At 37.7% G+C, this 22,031-nt stretch overlaps 1 protein-coding gene across 1 annotated transcript in view; it reads right to left on the bottom strand.

Moving 5' to 3' along the window:
• CDKL5 (cyclin dependent kinase like 5) overlaps positions 1-22,031 on the bottom strand; it is a 211,346-nt gene that overhangs the window by 61,494 nt on the left and 127,821 nt on the right. The window contains exon 4 of the mRNA XM_030934364.1: positions 10,413-10,458. Within this exon, the coding sequence (XP_030790224.1) occupies positions 10,413-10,458 (46 nt within the window). The remainder of the gene's footprint in view (positions 1-10,412; positions 10,459-22,031) is intronic.

Genomic DNA, 22,031 nt, shown 5'->3' with positions numbered 1-22,031 from the left:
CTATTCAGCCAGCATCTGTAGTAGCTGATGTTTTTAAGGATGGCGTGAAGCTTTGGCCTAAAAGAGCATTTTATTCCTTAGGCTGCATGAGTCACCTCAGGGAGCAGAGGTCATGTGCCAAGCATCCACAATGCAAGTCACAGCCAAGTTGCAGGGAATTCTGAGTGTCTAATCTTCTCTCTGAACAGCAGCTGCTGTAGGTTCCTGCTGTCCTCCCTGTGGCATGTCCATCTGTCCATCCCAGATGGTGTAGCTGTTCTGGGATGGAGAACTTATGCTGAACCAATAGACCCTCTTCCATACCATCAACTTCATTCATGATAACCTCCATGGTTATGGAGGAAGGACAGAAGTCATATTAACTCTAATGGATTAATTGGCAGGGGAGTGATGAAAATAATATTTCTATTTAAATGAATTTGTATTATACCTTTAGATTTACCCGGGAAATCTTAACTACCATGTTTTTGCATATATGTACCAGGATACAGGTTCATAATCCTTCATCTACAAGTCCAAAATCCAAAACACAGTCTAAAAACTGAAAGTTTTTTCTAAGTTTGGGGCAAATTCACTGAGGGCTAACACATGAAATGACATGAGACTATTTACAGTCTTTGTTAATCCAATCTAATATGAACATTCATATATTGTGCTATAGAAATACTACTTGATTACTGGGTACTATGCATTATAACATGCCACACGTCCATTCTAAAATCCAAAAATTATGAAGTCTAAAACACATGCAGCCACAAGCTTTTGGGTAAGGGCCAGAACCCTAGCTTGAGAGCTGTGTGACCCTCAGGATCAGACATGTCTTTGAGTGTGAGAAGGAAGAAAATGGAGTGCGGAGATAGGGGCACAGAAGCCTAATAAATACGCCCTCTAGAAGAAAGGCTCTCTAAGCAAGGCACGCAGGAGGAAAAAGGCTGAATGGATTCCAAAGGGAGAGGGAAGATTCTAAATGCAGAGCCAGGAGTGTTTCCTCAGATTATTTTCTATCCCAGCCCCCTTTCCCAACCCTCCACTCAAACTGAGTTTAAAGAAAAGGAAATGACATAATAAAAGCAAGGGCTTTGTAGTACCCGAGTATCCATAACAAACTGGGAGCATAGAGTCAACACTCCCTTGTGAACTGGTTACCTAAGTGAAGTATTCTACTTTAGCCAGAAAGCTGTTGGAGAACACTGGAACACAGATTAGGACCAAGAGACATACTGCCTATGAGAAGACAAGAACCAGCAGTAGGAAAGGCCAACTGTGCATAAGCAGTGAATTATCTGGCTCACACCAAGATGGTCAATAGGGAACTGGGTACTTACAGGGAAAAAAGCATGACAGTGGATGCCACCTGGCAGTGGGGGAATGTCTGAGATGCAACTGGGGACATCCCAAAGTAACTTAGAGGATTGGGAGAGGACAAAGGTCCAGGTGTTCTGCAAATTGGGCTGTGCCAGAGCAGTGGTGTTCTGTGACTGTTAGAATGCTAAGGTAGCTGCAGCTGCTGAAGCCCAGGACTACCAGCAGTTTCCTAAAGAAGCAAGATCAGGAACATGCCTCTCTGATATCCCCTCTGAGTTACTCAAGGTTGGGGTAATCAAACTAAAATCCATCTATCTCTAAGAAACAGAATAACACACAGATCTCAAATAAGAAACAAATGATTTAACGAGGGACTAATTTAACAAGATACAAGTCTACTGATTACTCATGACTTGGTGTGTGCCTGTCTTTCCATCCCCATCTCATGTCCCTCTCCCTCACCTCCATCTTTCAGTTCCCAAAATAGCCCCAAACTTCATTTTTCCACCTTAATGGCCTTCAGACTTGCTCCTTCTGCTGACAATGCTCAGTCTACTACATAGACTCTTGACAGGGCTTGCTCCTTCAGGTTTTAGTTTAAATGTCACTCCTCCAGAGCCTTTCAGACCATGAAAGCAAGTAGGCCCCCATCCCCATTATTCCTTATCACAGTTCTGGACTTTTCTTTCACAGAACTTCTCACCATTTTTCTTGATATATTTGTTTGCTTAGTGGTATACAATCTATGCAACCACCCCTGCTAAATCAAGAGCTCAAGGAGGACAGGACTCAATTCTTCTGTTCAACAATATACACCAGGACTGTACCTGACACAAGGAGAGGTGATCAATACATTCTTCCTACACGAATGCTTCACCTGTGGCCGTAAGGAAATCTCTGCTCATACATGCCTAACTCTTCCTCACTTCAGTCACAGCAACTGGGAGGGCAAACAATAGGCACTTTGCCTCCCAGTTTTCTTACAGCACTGTCAATTTCCTCAAGCACCGCTTATCAGGCAGTATGATAAACTGAATTTCTTTTCTCCCGATTCACTTCTGTCCCTAGGTGTCTTCTACAGTATGTGATTAGAAACAGTGGAGAGCACAGAACACTGACAGTGCTCAGGGTCAAGAACACACAATATACATGCACACAAATACCTAAATAGAAAGAAAATCATTAAGAGCATCCATAAGCTATGATGCTTGGTGAATTCTTGGTACTGGAAATGCAAATGAAAAAACATCGTACTATTATTTGTTACCAACTTGTGGCAGTTTCACTTTGCTAATGGATAAACCCTCTTCAGAATGGCCGCATCAGAATGGTTTTAGTAGAAGGAACAGTGGACTAGGACTAGGGAAACCTAGATTCTGGACTCAGCCTTTTAATCAACCAACAGTACACCATGCAACTTTAGGCAAGCCACTTAAGTTTTCATCAGTAAAAGAAACAAATAAATGCCTCCATCTCCCAAAAATCCTATTGCCTTTTTCAAATCTAATAATCTATTATTTCTTTTCATTAAAATTTTATTGATTATGAGCCCAAACCTCATGGAACTTTGCTGCTTTGTTATACATACATTATTCGAATCTGTATTGATTCCACTTAACAATGGTTAGAGAAGATAAATGAATCATCAAAAAGCAGCACACAAAATTACCTAGATGTAGCGCCCAAACAATCTCATTTGAGCAGCTGTTTTTAGGAAATAAAGGCTTTTCTACTTTATGCCAGTCATAGTATTAAAAGTTGAGGTAAACACTTAAGCACTAAGATTGCAATGAATGGGAACAGGCAGGAAGTGGAGTTAATTCCCTAAATTCAAGCAAAATGGGCGCTCTTCATTATTACTGGGTACATCCTATAATTTTGTTTTTCTAAGTACTTTGAAGGTTCCTGGCCTGCCCTGCACTTTATGATGAAAATTGTCAACTAAATTATCAGATGACGAGGGGAAAAGGAAGGCACATTCGAATTACACAGGTTTCTCTTCTCGGAGGTACACAAAGTAGGAAAGCATTTTGCAAGGCATTACAAAATGCCTTACAAAAGCATTCAGTAAGGCATTTTCAAAGGATGGTAGCACAGCCCACTGAAATGAGCACAGAAATCACTGCCATCTAGTTGAAATAATCCCCATGGATTCTTTGTCTAGGCTAGGATTCTTTTTCAAGGTTGGGCTCCAGTTCACAAATGAAGAAACCAAGTCTAGAAAGGATAACTTTCTCAGGGTGCATGAGCTGAGGGTCACATTCTACCTCATAGGAACAAAGGTGGCATAGTATACAATACAGTGAGTTTTGGAAAGTGAGTCACAGTACCCAGGATCAGGTATAACTACGCTACCGTTTAGCTGAACGGCAAGGCGGCATTGTATGGGTGGAAGAAAAACTCAACGAAGATCCTGGGTCAGCATTTTAGTTGCAATTATTCACACACACGCTATGCAACTTTGGGCCTGAGGTCCATCATCTGTACACTGGGGCTGAGTTATACTGGATTATTCAGAAGGACTCTTCCCGAGTCCATACTTCTATGTGATAACTGCTTATGTGCATGCTGACCCACCTTGTCATCAGTTACCACTGAGGGGGTTTAGCTGAATGCAGGATCAACTCTGACAAAGTTATGTGCAGATATATAGAAACCCCACTGAGTGAGGACAAAATGGCAGGGTGGAAAAAGGATGTTAAGTAAAAACAACCCCAAAACTGTCCTACTTCTAAACTTACCAGTAAGGCAAGTTAACACACCTAAAAATCATGAGTGATTTACTCAAGTAAAAGAGAACAATTCTTAAGAAGAAAGATCACAGGAGCAAAGGAGATTCAAAGACAACTGATGAAAAGAGAAAAACCTAAAGATGAGCAGAAACTCTATTGTAACTCTATTTTTAAAGAACTGTGGGCTTAGAAAGGAAATCCAGGAATAGCTGTAACCTACTTTGTGAAATCACAAACCTGACATTTTTGTATAGCTGAAGAGCCCCCCACCACAAATGGACCTTTAAACAGATAAACTGATAAAGCAAAATCAACCCATCCTTGATCAAAACCACGGGGGTGCCATATTTGAGTCTGGTTGCTCTTATTGAAGAAGGGACATCAATAGACAGACAATGTGCCTGAGGGAGTTTGAATGCTAGTGCTACTGTTACATACACCAAGAAAGATGAGGACCCTCCAATCTTTAGAGATGAAGAACAGGTAAAAGCACAGTAGAAATTTATGAAATCACAGAAGATGCAAAATGATCGCCAAATCCTAGAAGAATCCCTGAAGTTTGAAGGAGGTCCATGTTGAAAATGAAAAGGAAGTGTGGTAAAATCATGACTAGCCAGAATGCTCAAGCTCAGTTAATCAAATTCTTTGTTTAGTCAAGGATTGGACTTTTTTTGTTTCAAGGCCTCTTTCACACAGAAATCAGGCTCTTGAATTTAAGGACTACAGATTACGAACTCTGGTTTTGTACCATTATATAAAATAAGAGACCAGAGTACTCCTGATCCAGAGATCAGTATACAGCTTTCCAGTGTCTGGGTAAACAGAAGAATAAAATAAATTAGAAGACAGAACAGATGATCAATTAAATGTTTTCTAACAATTAAGAAGAATATGTCCATTCCAAGAGGAAGATAGTTCTCTATAGAAAACATTAAGCAGCAGAATATGAAATCAAGTAATTTTATTTCATATAAAAGCAGAGACACAACCTAGGTTTCATCTTAAATGTAGACTACTGTATAGCTCCCTGGAGTCAGCCTCCTTGCCATGCACAGAGGCCCACTGACAAGTGGAGAGGCTCTCCCCTCACTCCATCACCTTACATTTAAGGAAAGATGGAAAAGTCTAAAGAAGCAAAAAGAAGGTCCAAATGTATGTCAAAAACAAATTCTAGACAATAGGTTTTCCTAAAGTAAAGGTTGGACAGACAACGTTTTGAATTCTTGCTGGTCCAAAGCTATATAATCTAAATCAGCGCTCTTGGGTTATTTAATAAATTGAGGACAGCAGACACTTGTACTTGTGTATGTATGAGAATGACAATCCAATAGTGATACATTATCATCTGAACATCAAACCTCATTGTAGAAGATGGGAGTCATAGGAAGGGTAGAAGAATTGGGCTAAATTTGTAATTTATACATAGTCTGAAAAGTGCCTTTTAACTAAATAATCTCTAGTATCTTTATCGTCTATGGTCATTTTTTTCCCTTCTCAGAAAATCCAAATAATGAGCAGAACTATTACAATGAACAGAACTAATACAATGGAGACTTCTGGTTGGTTAGATGTTTATTAGATAAAATTTCTCTGCAGGAACTTAATAGCCAAACTTATAATACCATCATTTAGGGTATCTTAAAGAACTCATTATCAGAGACTCCAAATTTATGAAGTATCAACAAGCAGAAATCAAAACAAGAAAAAATTAACTAATGAAGTAAGCTCAGACAAAAATTTTTTGTTACTCAAACATTCTTCCCTTTTAACAGGAGTCTATATCCCCAAGTCAGGGTGTCAAAGTCTTTCAGAGAGAATCACAGGCAAAGACACTGATAAATTATCGGACAGAATTGTATCTGCTAACAACTAGAGAATAAAAACCTCAAAAAGCCAAGGCTTGGTGGCTCATGCCTGTAATCCCAGCATTTTGGGAGACTGAGGCAGGAGGATCTCTTGATCCCAGGAGTTCGAGGCCAGCCTGAGAAACACAGCGAGCCCTCGCCTCTACAAAAAATGAAAAAATTAGCTGGGAGTGGTAGTGTGTACCTGTAGTCCCAGCTACTTCGGGAGGCTGAGGCAGGAAGATTGCTTGAGCCCAGGAGTTCAAGGCTGTACTGAGCCATGACGATGCTACTGCACTCTACCCTGGGATATGGAGCAAGACCCTGTCTCTCCCCCGCCCCGCCCTACACACACAGCCTGAAAAAGAAGAAGACACATAGATAGGAACAAAAAAAGAAGAGAAAACTGACAAAGCTTTTTATATATTTCTTAATCACCCTGTTTACTATATAAGCTATCCATTGGCCTAGCCTACAAATTTACTTTAAAAACTGTTCCTCCTCCTAAAAAGGTTAACACTTGATTCTTTCTTGAAATAGCATATTAGTTGCTACTATAACCTAACTTGTGTTAACTATAAACTTATTTTCATAATTTTAGTTTCATTTTACCCACTTAAAGTCCCAAAATAAACTTTTATTTACTATGAAATTTTGATTCCCATTTTAAATAGTGATCTATCATCCTGGGATAATAAAGACTTCTAGAACTAAATAGTAGTCTAACAAAATATAGTTTCACAAACATTTTACATAAATTTGTGAATACATATGAATTTAACAAGAAAGTAGGACATTAGCATAATCTTTTAAAGCTATCAGAAGTTAACATATATTCTCACAAAATATTCTGTGATATTAGTGAGAGAATACATGGTCCCCGACTTACAATGGTTTGACTTCTATTTTTTGACTTTACAATAGCATGAAAGCCATATGCGTTCAGGAGAAACCATACTTAGAATACCCATAAAATCATTCTGGTTTTCACTTTTACTACAGTATTCAATAAATTACATGAGATATTCAACACCTTATTATAAAATAAGCCTTGTTATATGATTTTGCCTAACTATAGGCTAATGTAAGTATTCTGAGTACGTTTAAAGGAGGCTAGGCTAAAGCTATGATGTGTGGTAAGTTGAGTGTAGTAAAGGCTTTTTTTGGAGACAGAGTCTCACTCTGTTGCCTAGGCTGGAGTGCAGTGGCATGATCACGGCTCACTGCAGCCTCAACCTTCTGGGCTCAAGCAAGCCTCCTACATCAGCCTACTGAGTGGCTAGGACTACAGGCATGCACCACAATGTCTGGCTAATTTTTTAAAAAATTTTTTGTAGAAACAGGGTCTCGCCATGTTGCTGAGCCTGATCTCAAACTCCTGGGCTCAAGCGATCCTCCTGCCTCGGCTTCCCAAAGTGCTGGGATTACAAGTGTGAGCCAGAACGCCCAGCCAAAGCATTTTGTACGTAACAATTTTTTCCACTTATGATGGGTTACTGGGATGTGGCCTCATCACAAATCAAGGGGCATCTGCACTGGATTACCTTGAACATGGCTCAGACCAAGTGTAGATCCTATCTCAGTTCACAATATTTTTACAGGATTATTTCATTATCTTCACTAAGACTTTTAAACATTAGATCTAGATAATCACTGCCATAATATCAAACGAATATTTCAAGAATAACTAATAAAGGGGATTAATGAGAGCTACATGACAATGAGGGCAATATTATCATGACACTCTGTTTTTTATTATAATTGGCTAAAATTTAAGATAAACTGATTGAGAATTAAATGGTTTACACAGGGGTTGAATAGACATCCTTACCTGAATGAGACTATCTATATACACTTCACACTCCAAAAGAGTTGTTCACCAAACATGTACCCTTTCTTTCCATTAAGCAAGACACTACTCCAGTCAGAGGAAAAGGGTAAAGACAGAAAAAAGAGAGTACTAGTACCTCCCTGGGAGAAATGTAAACAGTAGGTAAGTGGGTCAGACTGGAATGAAAAAGTTTATGAATAATTGGATATGTCTTTGGGTTCTAGCACAGAAATGTTTTGGAAATATCCCTCTAGAAGTATATGTAGGTGGTACGTAGGTGTCATTGACAAGGTGGGGTGGGTGATAAGACTGCATGCCTCTGAGGGATGGTGAGTGATAATGGTCTAGCAGAGATGAGGGCAGAGCAGATTAATGTTTTGTTGGTTCAATAAAATAAGGGCAGATCAAATGTTTTCCATGTCTAGACTATTCATGCATTCCTGATACCATGTTTAGAAACAGTTTCTCTCACCTCAAAATGATCCAAGTTCCATGTCTCCATTCAGGCAATAACTGCTCTCTACTGTGTTTTATTGCTATTTATTTGCAGGTCTTAATTCTCCTAATAGGTCATATGCTTCTTTAAAGTATCCATACCTCAACTCTTACAGCACTTCACTCAGTGCTCAATGAATTTCAATGGATACACTAGATTTCTACTCTAAAGCTATCATAACACAGGTAAAAATATATAATTGAAGCTAAGAATTGGTATGCACAAGATAGAGATTATAAAGAACATGGTATTCACTTAAAAAGAAAGTAATGGGGCTGGACAAGGTGGCTCATGCCTGTAATCCCAGCACTTTGGGAGGTCAAGGCTGGCGGATCACTTTGAGCTCAGCAGTTGGAGACCGGCCTGGGCAACATGGCGAAACCCTGTCTCTACAAATAAAATACAAAAAAATTAGCTGGGTGTGGTGGCGTACACCTGTAATCCCAGCTACTTAGGAGGTGTGGCTGTACAATCACTTGAGCCTGGGAAGTAGAGGTTGCAGTGAGCCGAGATCGTGCCACTGCACTCCAGCCTGAGTGACAGTGTGAGACCCTGTCTCAGAAACAGAAAAAGATGGCACACATGGCCTAGATTGTACTTTTTACAAAATCTGATGACAGTTATTATTTTTGGTGGTAACTGATGCTTGCCAATATGCCCTGAAAGATGAATGCACAGCCAGAAGCCTTTACATGCATGCGAAGGTTGTGCTCTGATCTACTGTTGCAACCACTCTTTTTAGGAAATCACCATTTGTCTCTCAGCTACCTGTTGACCCAAAGTCACTGCTCAAAGAGCTCATTTCCAATGGTATCACAGTGGGATGGCCTGGGGCTACTGCTTCCTGCTAGACCACAAATATCCCATTTGAAGCAAGATTTTTTTGTCTCCCCAGAACAAGCAAAAAGTTCTTTTTTACCTTCCCCTTTTTACCTTCCCTTTATGCCTGCCCATACAATGACTGCTAAAGTTCCCAGCTGATATGCATGTGTTTCATATAACTAGCACATCAGAGATGGATTACATCAAATATTACTGCATCTATCCTGGAGCAAGTCCCTTTTTGTTATTTAATGTTTGCTAAGTCTCTGAGGTGAGGGTGACGAAACTTCATAAATATAGAGGCTGGTGTCTTACATCACTTAGGGGATGTGTGCTGATGAAGGTAAGTTATGACTGCTATTTCCATACTTCTGATTAGATATCAAGATTGATGCCGTGTTGATACTTCTTACACTTAGACCATAGTTTTTCAAATAGCAGGCTCTGACTTATTAGTGGTCAAGTCAATCTATTTGATGTCACAATAGGCATTTATATGAACAGGAGAGAACAGAAAGTAGAGAGCTTCACATTCATACAACAAAGAAGTTCGTGACATTTTTGCTTCATTTACATATAGTGTTACATATGTGTGCGGATACTGGGTTAGGATATGAAATATATTTCTAGTGTGGGTCTCAGTCCAAAAAGTCTGAAAAAAAATGTTGTCCAGAGCACCTTAAAGGCTACACCTATTTTTGTCAAGAGTTTCTCTATTTGGCTATCTTTGGATGGCCAACAGTCTAGAGTTTAAAACTAATGAAATACTGGAATGCATTATTTTAAACTTTCTTGCCCAGCATGGGGTAATTTTACAACTCTGTCTGAAATGGTCTGGATATGATGAAGGCCTCTAAGCATAGTATTTCTTCTTAAAAAGCTTTTATTCTCCCAATGCATTATTCTAAATATAAAATCAATCCCTCAATATATCCTTGTATTTCTAATTCTGACTAGGAACTGGAGATCACAGTAACCAATACTGAAATCTTTCACATAGTACTTGATATTTGTGTGGACCCACAGAAGTATTTACTTGAAGCCAGTTTTTAAATTTTAATAATATTTAGAAACAGCATAAACAACATTTCTTCTAACCAGCCTTTGGAGCAAGATTTCCAAAGCTGACTGCAACCTTAAAATAAAAAGATGAATTTTCTAATATCATGAGATTTGAAAAGATACACATAAAAGGAACTAAATGTTTGAAAGTAAAGCATAAGAAATAAGCTATATTCACTTTGAGACTGTGACTTCAAAATATCAGGAATAGACAGTGTCTGACCAGCTAGATCCCACTTCTTCCACACTCTGTTTATAAAAACTTTATACAGAAGGAAAAATACATATATACAGATATATATACATATATATATATCTACCTTCACTGTCCTTGAATTTCTTGATTGCCACAATTTCATGTGTTTCCTGCAAGGGAAAAGAAAGCAGAAGGAAAGTCATTCTCCAGTGTTTTTCCGACTGGGGATTCCAATTGCCTGGGGGTATATTCTGGGACAGAGTAGCAAGAAGCCAGAGTGTCAAAAATATATCATCTTCCTCTCCCCCGCCACCCCTCATTTCTTGGTTCCAAAATTCTCTTTCTTATCACCCCACAAACATTGTCAAGGAAGGAAAGGAAGAAAGGGAGAGGGTGTGGAGCAAAGAGCAGATACGGTGACGGAATATGCTTAACTCATGAATCATTAGTGTCAATGTCTTGAGGATACTCAAAAGTGCCAGGATGAGTGGCAGACTCTCATCTGTACTGCCCTCTGAAGTCCAGAGACACATTTTAATTGGCCTTCTAAGACCAAGAAAGGGCCTCTCCAATACACAGTAGTTGCTGGTAGCAGAATGCTAACAAGCATATCTAATTTTCCCCAGCTCATCCCTATTGATGGTCATTGCAAATCCACAGTGAGATAAACATTCCATCACCAAATACCAATCATCACCTTCATCCTGCCCTTATTTATCTCTTCTGAACAGAAGAGATAACAGAATTCTGCCTTAAAAGAAAATATGAAATTTTTTTTGTTTGTTTTTGGTTGGGAGGAAAGAAAATAAGGGCTGGAAAGGAAATGGAAATGCTAAGAACTAAGTACCACTAAACTAAATAACTTGTACCCAATTCTGGTATATAAAAGCAATAAAAAAGCTTTTGGCAAAATAATTAATACAAATTATTCAAAGCCAACATGTCATATGAAAGCCTTCTGAATGACTCAGGCCTGTTCTTTTTTACCCTAAGTGGGGACACTTTCAGATCAAATATTTTAATATTTAATAAAACGTCCCTGCATCAAAACAAAGACTTTAAAATTAAACACAATAAGAGGCAAGTGCTATAAATTATGGAGGAAAAAGACACTTAAAGGTACTGTGTTTTTGTTTTTAATGAAGGAATAGGATTGTAGGGTACAGACAACTTACTTGTACGTATAGGGTACAATTTATTTGTACATTAATGGATCTTCTGACTTAAAGAAACTCTTTCTTCCAGGTATTTTATTATTGGGAAGGAAAAACTGCCAATTTTAAGTAATGCAGGAGATTATCAGCTAGAATATTATCCCACGTAGTACAAAGGTGACTCTTTCATATATGCTACCCTCCCATAATACATTGATATCATGTTCTTACCCAGCTCCTTTTCTAATGGCTCTAGCTGGCAATCTACCTACAGCATAACTGAAAGACCAGACCCTATCAGGAACCTCCTCTTGCTTTTCTCACAGCACAAAGGTGTAGCTTCCAGGAATAGAGAAAAACTGCACATATCTCAAATGAATCTTGTTCCAGGTAGTGTTCCATCTTATATTCCACTCTAACTGAAAGACTCCCACATACATTTCTTTCATTGCATCCTAAGCATTAAAACTTTGTCTGATTTTATAAAAGATTTTACTCAGTTCAAAACTGTCCACTGATATGACTACAAATTTAAATTTGTAACTGGCACATTTATACCACCTTGAATAAATTCATTAGATATTTTTCTCTGGCATCTCATAAATACAATTTACTGTATAAAGTGACGGCTAATGGGGGTCAAATAAAATGTTTATTCTTTTATTTATCCTTTCAAGAATACCACGAAAATCCTCTCTCCTCAAAACTCACTCTCTCCGCCTCCCCCGATATGGTTTATGTATTTACTTAAAGAATGAAGTCGAACAGATGAAGTTTTCTGCATTAAACCAATACGGTGTTTAGTGAAAAACACATGCAATTAAGAGAAGATGCTGGAAAGAATTTAACATTTCACATGTATTCAAACTGCTTATAAAAATAATATAAATGCCGGTCACGGTGGCTCAAGCCTGTAATCCCAGCGCTTTGGGAGGCCGAGACGGGCGGATCACGAGGTCAGGAGATCGAGACCATCCTGGCTAACATGGTGAAACCCCGTCTCTACTAAAAAAAATACAAAAAACTAGCCGGGCGAGGTGGTGGGCGCCTGTAGTCCCAGCTACTCGGGAGGCTGAGGCAGGAGAATGGCGTGAACCCGGGAGGCAGAGCTTGCAGTGAGCTGAGATCCCTTCACTGCACTCCAGCCTGGGCGACAGAGCGAGACTCCGTCTCAAAAAAAAAAAAAAAAAAAAAAAAAAAAATAATAATAATAATAATATAAACTCATTACTGAAAATACAAAAAGAATATAAAGGGTACAAAAAGGATATAGAGAAGACATTTACAAAATTAACTCTTGCTAATATTTTGGTATATTTTCTTCCAGTAAATTTTTCTCAAATGGTAGTAGTAATACTGGATATCTTATTGTATGTTTTTTTTTTTTTTCTTATTGTATGTTGTTTTTATTTCACTTGATATTATATAAGCAACATTTCAAGCTGTTATTTTTAAAACCACTATTTTTTCATGGATGGCTATTTAACAAGTCTATTAATGAACATACTTCAACATCTGCATCTGTATTTCCACAGAGTAAATTCTATAAGTGATATAATTGGTTCAAAGGGTATGAATGTTAAAGGCTCTCAATATATACTGACAAACTGACATCCAAAAAAAAGTCATGTCACAGTTCCCCTCAGCAGTGTATGAGAATATTCACTCTACACCCATTGCCAAAACAAAATAAAATCATTAAAAAAAAACTTCTCTGGCATTCAATGAGATTAGAGAAGTTTTCTTCTAATAAGTGAAATCCGGTCCACCAGGGTTAATATTTTCTTGCTGATTCATGGATGATAACTTATTGCCAAATTCTGTTACAAATCTTTTCCCCAGGTTGTTGTGATCGCCAGAGTTTTGTTGTTGTTGAATATAAATTATTACATAGTCAAGTTTACTGATACAGGCCTTTGTAATTATGTCCATTATTTTTGTGCTCAAAGTCCTTACTTAGCCTGAGCATGGTTAATATTCATCTGCATTTATGTATCTTGATATTTTAATTATTTCTTTCCTTAAATCTTTATTCACTTGTAATTTATTTTAATATATGACATGGTGAGGGAATCCAGATTTAATATAATTTCTAAACACTAAACCAATTTTCTCAATACCCTTTACCAGATATTTTTAGTTGTTACATCTTAGCATCCTTACATATAGATACTAGATGTGCTTTCAGAGCTTTCTAGTGGACTCTAGCCTAGTCTAGTATAGGCTACTGATCTGTTCTTACGCCAGAACCAGTGTTTAAAGTATTGTGACCTTGAACTGTTTTAAATTAATCTGAGGTTACTGACACTGATTCTTCTTATACCATTTTGTTAAATATATTTATTTTTGAGAGCAAGGTTTGACTGTTGAATTTAATTTGTAATTATAGATACATGAGCTATAATATTTTATTTTTTTTACATATTCAGTTTGCTTCACTGTTTACCACCAGTCCTTTTCTTGTATGGTTTATACATATTTGAGTGATTGATTTGCATTCATGTTTTGCTCAGCCAGAGTACATCTTTGAAAGGTTTTCTGACAAAGTGTCTTATTTTCCAAGTCTTTGCATTTTTGAACATCTTCACATACACATGGCAACTTGATAGGCATGGAATTCTTGGGAAGGCAACCTTTTATTCTTCAGAGTCACTGGAAGCTTAAGTGCACCATAAAGCCCTGGAAAATGCCATTCACATCACAGACACCAGAGTCTATATGCTTATTAAAGCAACTTAATGCAGGTAGGAATAAAGTGTCTTCTTGTAACAAGATCTATATACTAAGATATTTTTCCAAGAAGAAGGAATTAAGGGTCTAAAAAGAAGGGCTGCCATTTTCTAACATAAAGAAATTATAATACTGTCACATAAGGCATCAAATGGGGAACAATTACCTGATAGTCTCTGGTATTTGTAGCAGAAAAGAAGTATGAGGCCTATTTGGATTTTGTTCCAATATAGATCACTTCTTTTTTCTCCCTAAATACTGTTAGAACTTTTCCTTTTACTTGAAATAAAAATTTTAAATTATTCGGAATATATCTAGAGGAGTGTGTGTGAGTGTGTGTGAGTGTGTGTATGTGTATTTTTTGAATCAATAATACCTGGAAATCAATGAAATTAGAAAAGTCTCCTTATAGCAACCTTATATGTTGTTTCTACTCCTATTTTTCTATTATTTTCCACCACAAACCTTACAACTTTTAGGTTGGATCTTTCATAATTGTTTAGTATGTTTTGTACTAAGTTTTTGTACTTAGTATGCAATGTTCATGATTGCATCATCAGCACCTAGAATAGCAGGCACATAGTGGGTGTTTGACAAATATTTAGTAAATGAACATTAATGAGTTCAAAAGTGCTACACAATTTTGTTTTATCCATTTAAGGCTTCTTTCACTTGTCCTTATCTCAGCCAACGTCTGCATTTTTTGCCTTGTTTAGCTTATTCACTCTCTGTAGAGGTCTTATCTTCCTAGCTTTCTTTTGGGAGACTAAGCAGATGTCTTAACTTTATTGGTTTGTTAGAAAAAGTCATTTTCAAGGACAAAGCTGGAGGCGTCACGCTACCTGACTTCAAACTATACTACAAGGCTACAGTAACCAAAACAGCATGGTACTGGTACCAAAACAGAGATATAGACCGATGGAACAGAGCAGTCCTCAGAAATAATACCACACATCTACAGCGATCTGATCTTTGACAAACCTGAAAGAAACAAGAAATGGGGAAAGGATTCCCTATTTAATCAATGGTCCTGGGAAAATTGGCTGGCCATAAGTAGAAAGCTGAAATTGGATCCTTTCCTTACTCCTTATATGAAGATTAATTCAAGATGGATTAGAAACTTAAATGTTAGACCTAATACCATAAAAACCCTAGAAGAAAACCTAGGTAGTACCATTCAGGACATAGGCATGGGCAAGGACTTCATGTCTAAAACACCAAAAGCAACGGCAGCAAAAGCCAAAATTGACAAATGGGATCTCATTAAACTAAAGAGCTTCTGCACAGCAAAAGAAACTACCATCAGAGTGAACAGGCAACCTACAGAATGGGAGAAAATTTTTGCAATCTACTCATCTGACAAAGGGCTAATATCCAGAATCTACAAAGAACTCAAACAAATTTACAAGAAAAAAACAACCCCATCAAAAAGTGGGCAAAGGATATGAACAGACATTTCTCAAAAGAAGACATTCATACAGCCAACAGACACATGAAAAAATGCTCATCATCACTCGCCATCAGAGAAATGCAAATCAAAACCACAATGAGATACCATCTCACACCAGTTAGAATGGCAATCATTAAAAAGTCAGGAAACAACAGGTGTTGGAGAGGATGTGGAGAAATAGGAACACTTTTACACTGTTGGTGGGATTGTAAACTAGTTCAACCACTATGGAAAACAGTATGGCAATTCCTCAAGGATCTAGAACTAGATATACCATATGACCCAGCCATCCCACTACTGGGTATATACCCAAAGGATTATAAATCATGCTGCTATAAAGACACATGCACACGTATGTTTACTGCAGCACTATTCACAATAGCAAAGACTTGGAATCAACCCAAATGTCCATCTGTGACAGACTGGATTAAGAAAATGTGGCACATATACACCATGGAATACTATGCAGCCATAAAAAAGGATGAGTTTGCGTCCTTTGTAGGGACATGGATGCAGCCGGAGACCATCATTCTTAGCAAGCTATCACAAGAAGAGAAAACCAAACACCGCATGTTCTCACTCATAGGTGGGAACTGAACAATGAGATCACTTGGACTGGGGAAGGGGAACATCACACACCGGGGCCTATCATGGGGAAGGGAGAGGGGGGAGGGACTGCATTGGGAGTTATACATGATATAAATGATGAATTGATGGGTGCTGACGAGTTGATGGGTGCAGCACACCAACATGGCACAAGTATACATATGTAACAAACCTGCACGTTATGCACATGTACCCTAGAACTTAAAAGTATAATTTAAAAAAAAATTAAAAAAAAAAAAGAAAGAAAAAGTCATTTTCAGAACCATGTGTTGCTTCTAAATCTTCACAGCAATGTTTTATCTTCCCCTATCTTTTCATGGTGTTTTCTCTGCTCCACCCTCTAAAACTCATCCTTACTAAGATGGAAAGAGATCCACCAGGACTGGCATTTGGCCTCAACTTGAACTTCAAATATGAACTGATGCACCCTGAGCCCGATTTTAGAACCTGGCTAGCTAGCACATATCCTTCCCATTGGGGTTGGCTGGTCTGAGGTTAAACTGCCTGGGCAGGGTTCTCTGAATAAGAAGAGCACATGCCATTAGCTGTTCACCTCATGGCATTCTGGAGACCACATTTCTAAGCACAGCCTGTTCTCTTCCCTCTACCTTCACCACACTTTGCCACGGGGGACTCCGAATCCTAGGATAGTACATGCCTTTTCCAATCCTTCTTTGCTTCTTCCCTTACTATATTTAGGACATTTTGGTCTCTGCAAAGACCTGGAAATGCAGATGCTAATGCACGCTAGTAGGGGGCTGAGAACTCTAGCTCCAGCGGTGTCAGATTATGGTTAACCTCAGTGAGATGGTTGCTTATTTTTCAGTTCCTGTGAGCATGGGTCCAAGGCATTTCCTACTCCCTTTGGATATCTGGCCTGATTTGGGTTCACAAAGTAGGATAAACAGCATGATGTTCAAGACTATGCTTTCAACCCAGTACTGCTAACAAAATTAATTCTCCCTGAACTTTGCTAGCAATCTTCGATGTTTAGTTTATTAATTTGCAGAACTTCATGGGTATTTAACATCTTCATGGGTATTTAATGGAGAGGTAGGAAGTAGCACGCCAAGCTTTATTACTTATTCTACCGCCACCCTGAGATGCTATATATAATAAAGGTGTAGACAAAGAGAAAAACATACAAAAAATAATTCTGAAAAACTTGTTTTGAATTTAATTTATTCATAAAAGCATACCATTGCCCCCACAACGTCTGCAACAGAATGTCACCAGCTGTAGTTTGCAAGATAGGCATAGTTTGCTACTTGTTTCAGTGTCTTTATTTAAAATATGAGGTATTTAAAAGCTGACATCTTAAGCAATAAACTAAGAATGTTATCAAATATATCAGTAATCTATGAATGATAATTCCATGCCTCACCCTTAATTCTACCTTAAAATTGGAATTGTATTATGTACTTTGGAACACAAACAGAAAGACTAGGTAACTTTAGATAAAGGTTCCTGAATTGTACTACTGTCTCCATGAGTAAACAAACTATATCAAGGCATTTCACATTTCCCAGAATAAACTTCCCCAGCTGGAAAAAAAATATCAGAAAGAGAATAAAAAATAAATGTTATAAGTACTAACAAATACAAATATCTGGAGAGCCTATAGTTCCTTCAATATTTTCAAGATCTCTACCCCATAAAAATCAAGCCTCAATCACTAGAGAATCATACTAGACAGAGAGACTTATAACCATCAACTGACTTGCGTTGCTGATTGTCTAAAACTTTGGGTCATTGTTTTATTAGCAGTATTAATTGTCCCTTACTTAAGATTCTGGCAAAGCAACTAACTGGTATTAACAGCCATACAATTTGCTAAGTTATTTTAAAATGCAGTTATATAACTTAATTATGCTCTGGAACAGTGAATTCTTTAAACCGATCATACACTGTATAAGGAAGTAGCAGGAGTCATTATTTTTCAAATGTTTTGCTAAGTTAAAATATCCAACAGGTATCATGAAACAGAACAGAATAAAATACTCTTTTATTCTCCTATTCACGGATTACGCCATTTCAAAAGGTTATAACAGTTATTCCTCGGTATCTACAATGATATAGAGGGGGCCACTGGTTCCAGGATCCCTGAGGATACCAAAATCCATGGATGCTCATCCCTGACATAAAACGGCATAGTATTTGCATATAACCTATGCACATTCTCCTATATACTTTAAATTATCTTTTGATTACTTATACTACCTAGTACAATGTAAATGCCATGCAAATAAATAGTTGTAATACTATGTTATTTTTTATATTTTTTTTATTGTTGTATTTTTAAATTTTTGTTTGTTTTTCTGAGTATTTTCGATCCTCAGATGGTTGAATTCATCAATGTGGAACCTGCTGATATGGAGGGCCGTCTGTAGTCTACAATTCGTTTTCTAATTACTCTCTGAGGAAGTGCTTTCTTGGGAGAAATTCTTTATTTCATCATCCAAATAGCAGGGAATATAACTTGATAACTAAAGTATTGTAAATATTTCTGTTCATGTTTTATTTGCAAATATCCTGTCTGCTCCCTGAGCATAAGTAAAACCTACAAACATAGAAACTACTACTTTAACGCTTCTCAGCCTTTTGGCTAAGATCAAGTGAAATTAGTACTTTTTTTTTTGAGACGGAGTCTTGTTCTGTTTCCCAGGCTGGAGTGCAGTGGCGCGGTCTTGGCTCACTTCAACCTCCACCTCCCAGATTCAAGCGATTCTCCTGCCTCAGTCTTCTGAGTAGTTGGGATTACAGGCACATGCCACCACACCCGGCTAATTTCTGTATTTTTAGTAGAGACGGGGTTTTGCCATGTTGGCCAGGCTGGGAAACTACTACTTTATAGACCAGTATGGTCCCTGAAAAAGTAAGCTTCATTTTAAGTTATTATTTTTAAGTACTCTTGCGCCCAGCCCCATGCTAAGTGCTTCCCGTGGATTATCTCACTTAATTCTCAAATCATCATTCTGAGGAGGATCTTATGCTCATTTTACAGATGAGGATACTGAGTTTTAATGAAGTTCCATAATTTGTCCCATGATCACACAGCTAAGACATAGCAGAGCTGAGATTTTAAACCCAGGAAGACTGATTCTGAATGCCATTTCTCAACCATAATCATGCTATACTGCCTTTGCAAGCCATGTATGTAAATTTTGTTGTAGAAAATGATTCTGAAACACACAAACACACATCACCGAGGAGAAATGTTAGCACCAATGAACATTTCTAAATAGTTTTGTAATAATATGTTATAATATTTATACACTTAAAAGAACAGGCAAATATTTCATTACTTCCATCTTTATCTTTTTTACTGTGTAAACCTTCTAAAATAACTTAGTCCAAAAGTATTTATCTTTACATTATAAGTAAAATTACAAAATGGGAGGAAATTCAAGCACAGGATACATTCTATAGTAGGTAAATTATATCAGAGCTAATATGCATTTGGCAAGTACTATAGAAATATAAAATACCATCCATGATATTTATTCAGTGATAAAACCTAGATTTCTCCAGGAAATTCCTTAGAGATCTTGACTTATATTATTCATTATTTGAAAACTACCATAGTTTGTCAATACTAAAAGTTAGATTTACTGCTAAATTTCAGTACTTCAGACCAAATCTCACACACAAAAAATCTACACCAAAGAAAAAGAGCATTTCAATCAGTCAACTAACAAATGTTTATTGGACCTCTGCTTTATGTCAGGTTTTCTTTTGTATCCTGTGTTTGACATGAGTGAGTAAATGAAGCTGTCTTATACACATAGAAGTTTACAACCTGGTATGTAATAACGCATGACAGTAAGTTAAAAATGCACGACAAAAGCTAAAAAGTATAACATGTTATATGATATGCCGTAGGAGTTCAAAAAAGATCATGCAAATATACAGAAAAAAATGTATATCCCCTTCAGATTTAACAGTTGATAATATTTTGGCTTATTTGCTATGGATCTCTTGCCTTTTGAAACGTAAAATGCCAAAAAATAAAAATTCATTCATTCCCATTCCCTCTACCCAGAGGTAATTTCTATCCTGAAGCTGATATGTATCATTCCCACACATTTTTGTCACTACAAATGAATTTGCCCATAAATTATATTGTTTTGTGCACTAAAAATCATGTAACTAGCATATGTTATTGCATGTACCTTTTTTCAACCACTTAAAAAATACAATCTGTATCTGAGATTAAAATCTAAATCTAGTTAAAGGGTTCTCCCTTGGGGGGTAACCGTGCTCCCCCCAAGACATCTGGGGACACTTTTGGTTGTCACATAGGCTGGGGGCACTACTGGGATGGAATGAGTAAAGACCAAGAGTGCTGCTAAACATCCTACAATGCATGGGACAGTCCCTACAACAGTCCCAGCCCCAAATATCGACAGTGCTAAGGGTAAGAAACTCTGCTTGAGTTTATTCATTTTAACCATTTTGTGGTATTTCCCTATAAACATTCCCCCTTAAAAATGTGAGAATGTCATGGCATGTGTATACCTATCTAACAAACTTACACGTTCTGCACATGTACCCCAGAACTTAAAGTATGATAATAAAAAAAAAAAAAAAATTTGAGAATGATCACTTGTTGAGGAGATCAGGTAAAGCTTTACTGAAAAATTAATATGCTATGAAAGAAAATTTTAATTGAAAAAAAGAAGATTAAAAGATCCATTCTCCAAAAATTATTAAAATTATCACAGCACTAAAATGTCTACACTCATTTTATAAAACAATGATTACTTTTATAACTTTTGTAATACGGTTCCATTAAAATATTATACCGTGAAATGGCTGGGCACAGTGGCTCACACCTGTAATCCCAGAACTCTGGGAGGCCGAAGCGGACGGATCACCTGAGGTCAGGAGTTCGAGACCAGCCTGGCCAACATGGCAAAACTTCATCTCTACTAAAAATACAAAAATTAGCCCAGCGTGATGGTGTGGGTCTGTAATCCCAGAAACTTGGGAGGCGGAGGCAGGAGAATCACTTGAACCTGGGAGGCAGAGGTTGCAGTGAGCTGAGATCACGCCACTGTACTCCAGCCTGGGCAACAGAGTGAGACTCCGTCTCAGAAAAAAAAAAAAAAAAGACAGTGAAATATACCAAAAGGTATACTGAAAACACATTTCCTTTTTTTTGTAAAAATTTCAGGAATGTTTTACATTTGGCCAAAAACAATTTAGTGGAGTCCCACCAAGTCTATACCAATACATGGCAAAACTGCCTATTAAGGTTCACATGATGGAGTTATTATTACAGGAAACACTGATGTAAACTCTAACCTGCTCATAATTAGAATTAAATGGTATACTAAGAGTACTTTAAGAAAACTTATAATTTAGAAAGCTTTACAAGAAAAACCGTGTGTTTACTTCATGTACAGTCTCTAAAAAGAGGATAGTCTTATGAAAATACTAACACTTTTTCAAGAACATGAGACAGCAGGTAGCAAAAAAGAAGACGTGAGAAGTGGGATCTCACAAAGAGACTTTGCATATAAAATGACTGCCTTCCGGATCACTTGAGGTCAGGAGTTCGACAACAGCCTGGCCAACATGGTGAAACCCCATCTACTAAAAATACAAAAAAATTAGCCCGGCATGGTAGCACAAGCCGGTAGTCCCAGCTACTTGGGAGGTTGACACATGAGAATCGCTTGAATCCAGGAGGCGTAGGTTGCAGTGAGCCGAGATCACGCCACCACACTCCAGCCTGGCTGGGCAGACAGAGTGAGACTCTGTCTCCAAAAAAAACCCACAAAAAACTGCCTCCAAGCCA

This window comes from Rhinopithecus roxellana, chromosome 7 (assembly GCF_007565055.1).
Source record: "Rhinopithecus roxellana isolate Shanxi Qingling chromosome 7, ASM756505v1, whole genome shotgun sequence".
NCBI classification, from domain to species: Eukaryota; Metazoa; Chordata; class Mammalia; order Primates; family Cercopithecidae; genus Rhinopithecus; species Rhinopithecus roxellana.
This window is presented reverse-complemented; position numbering and strand designations above follow the sequence as displayed.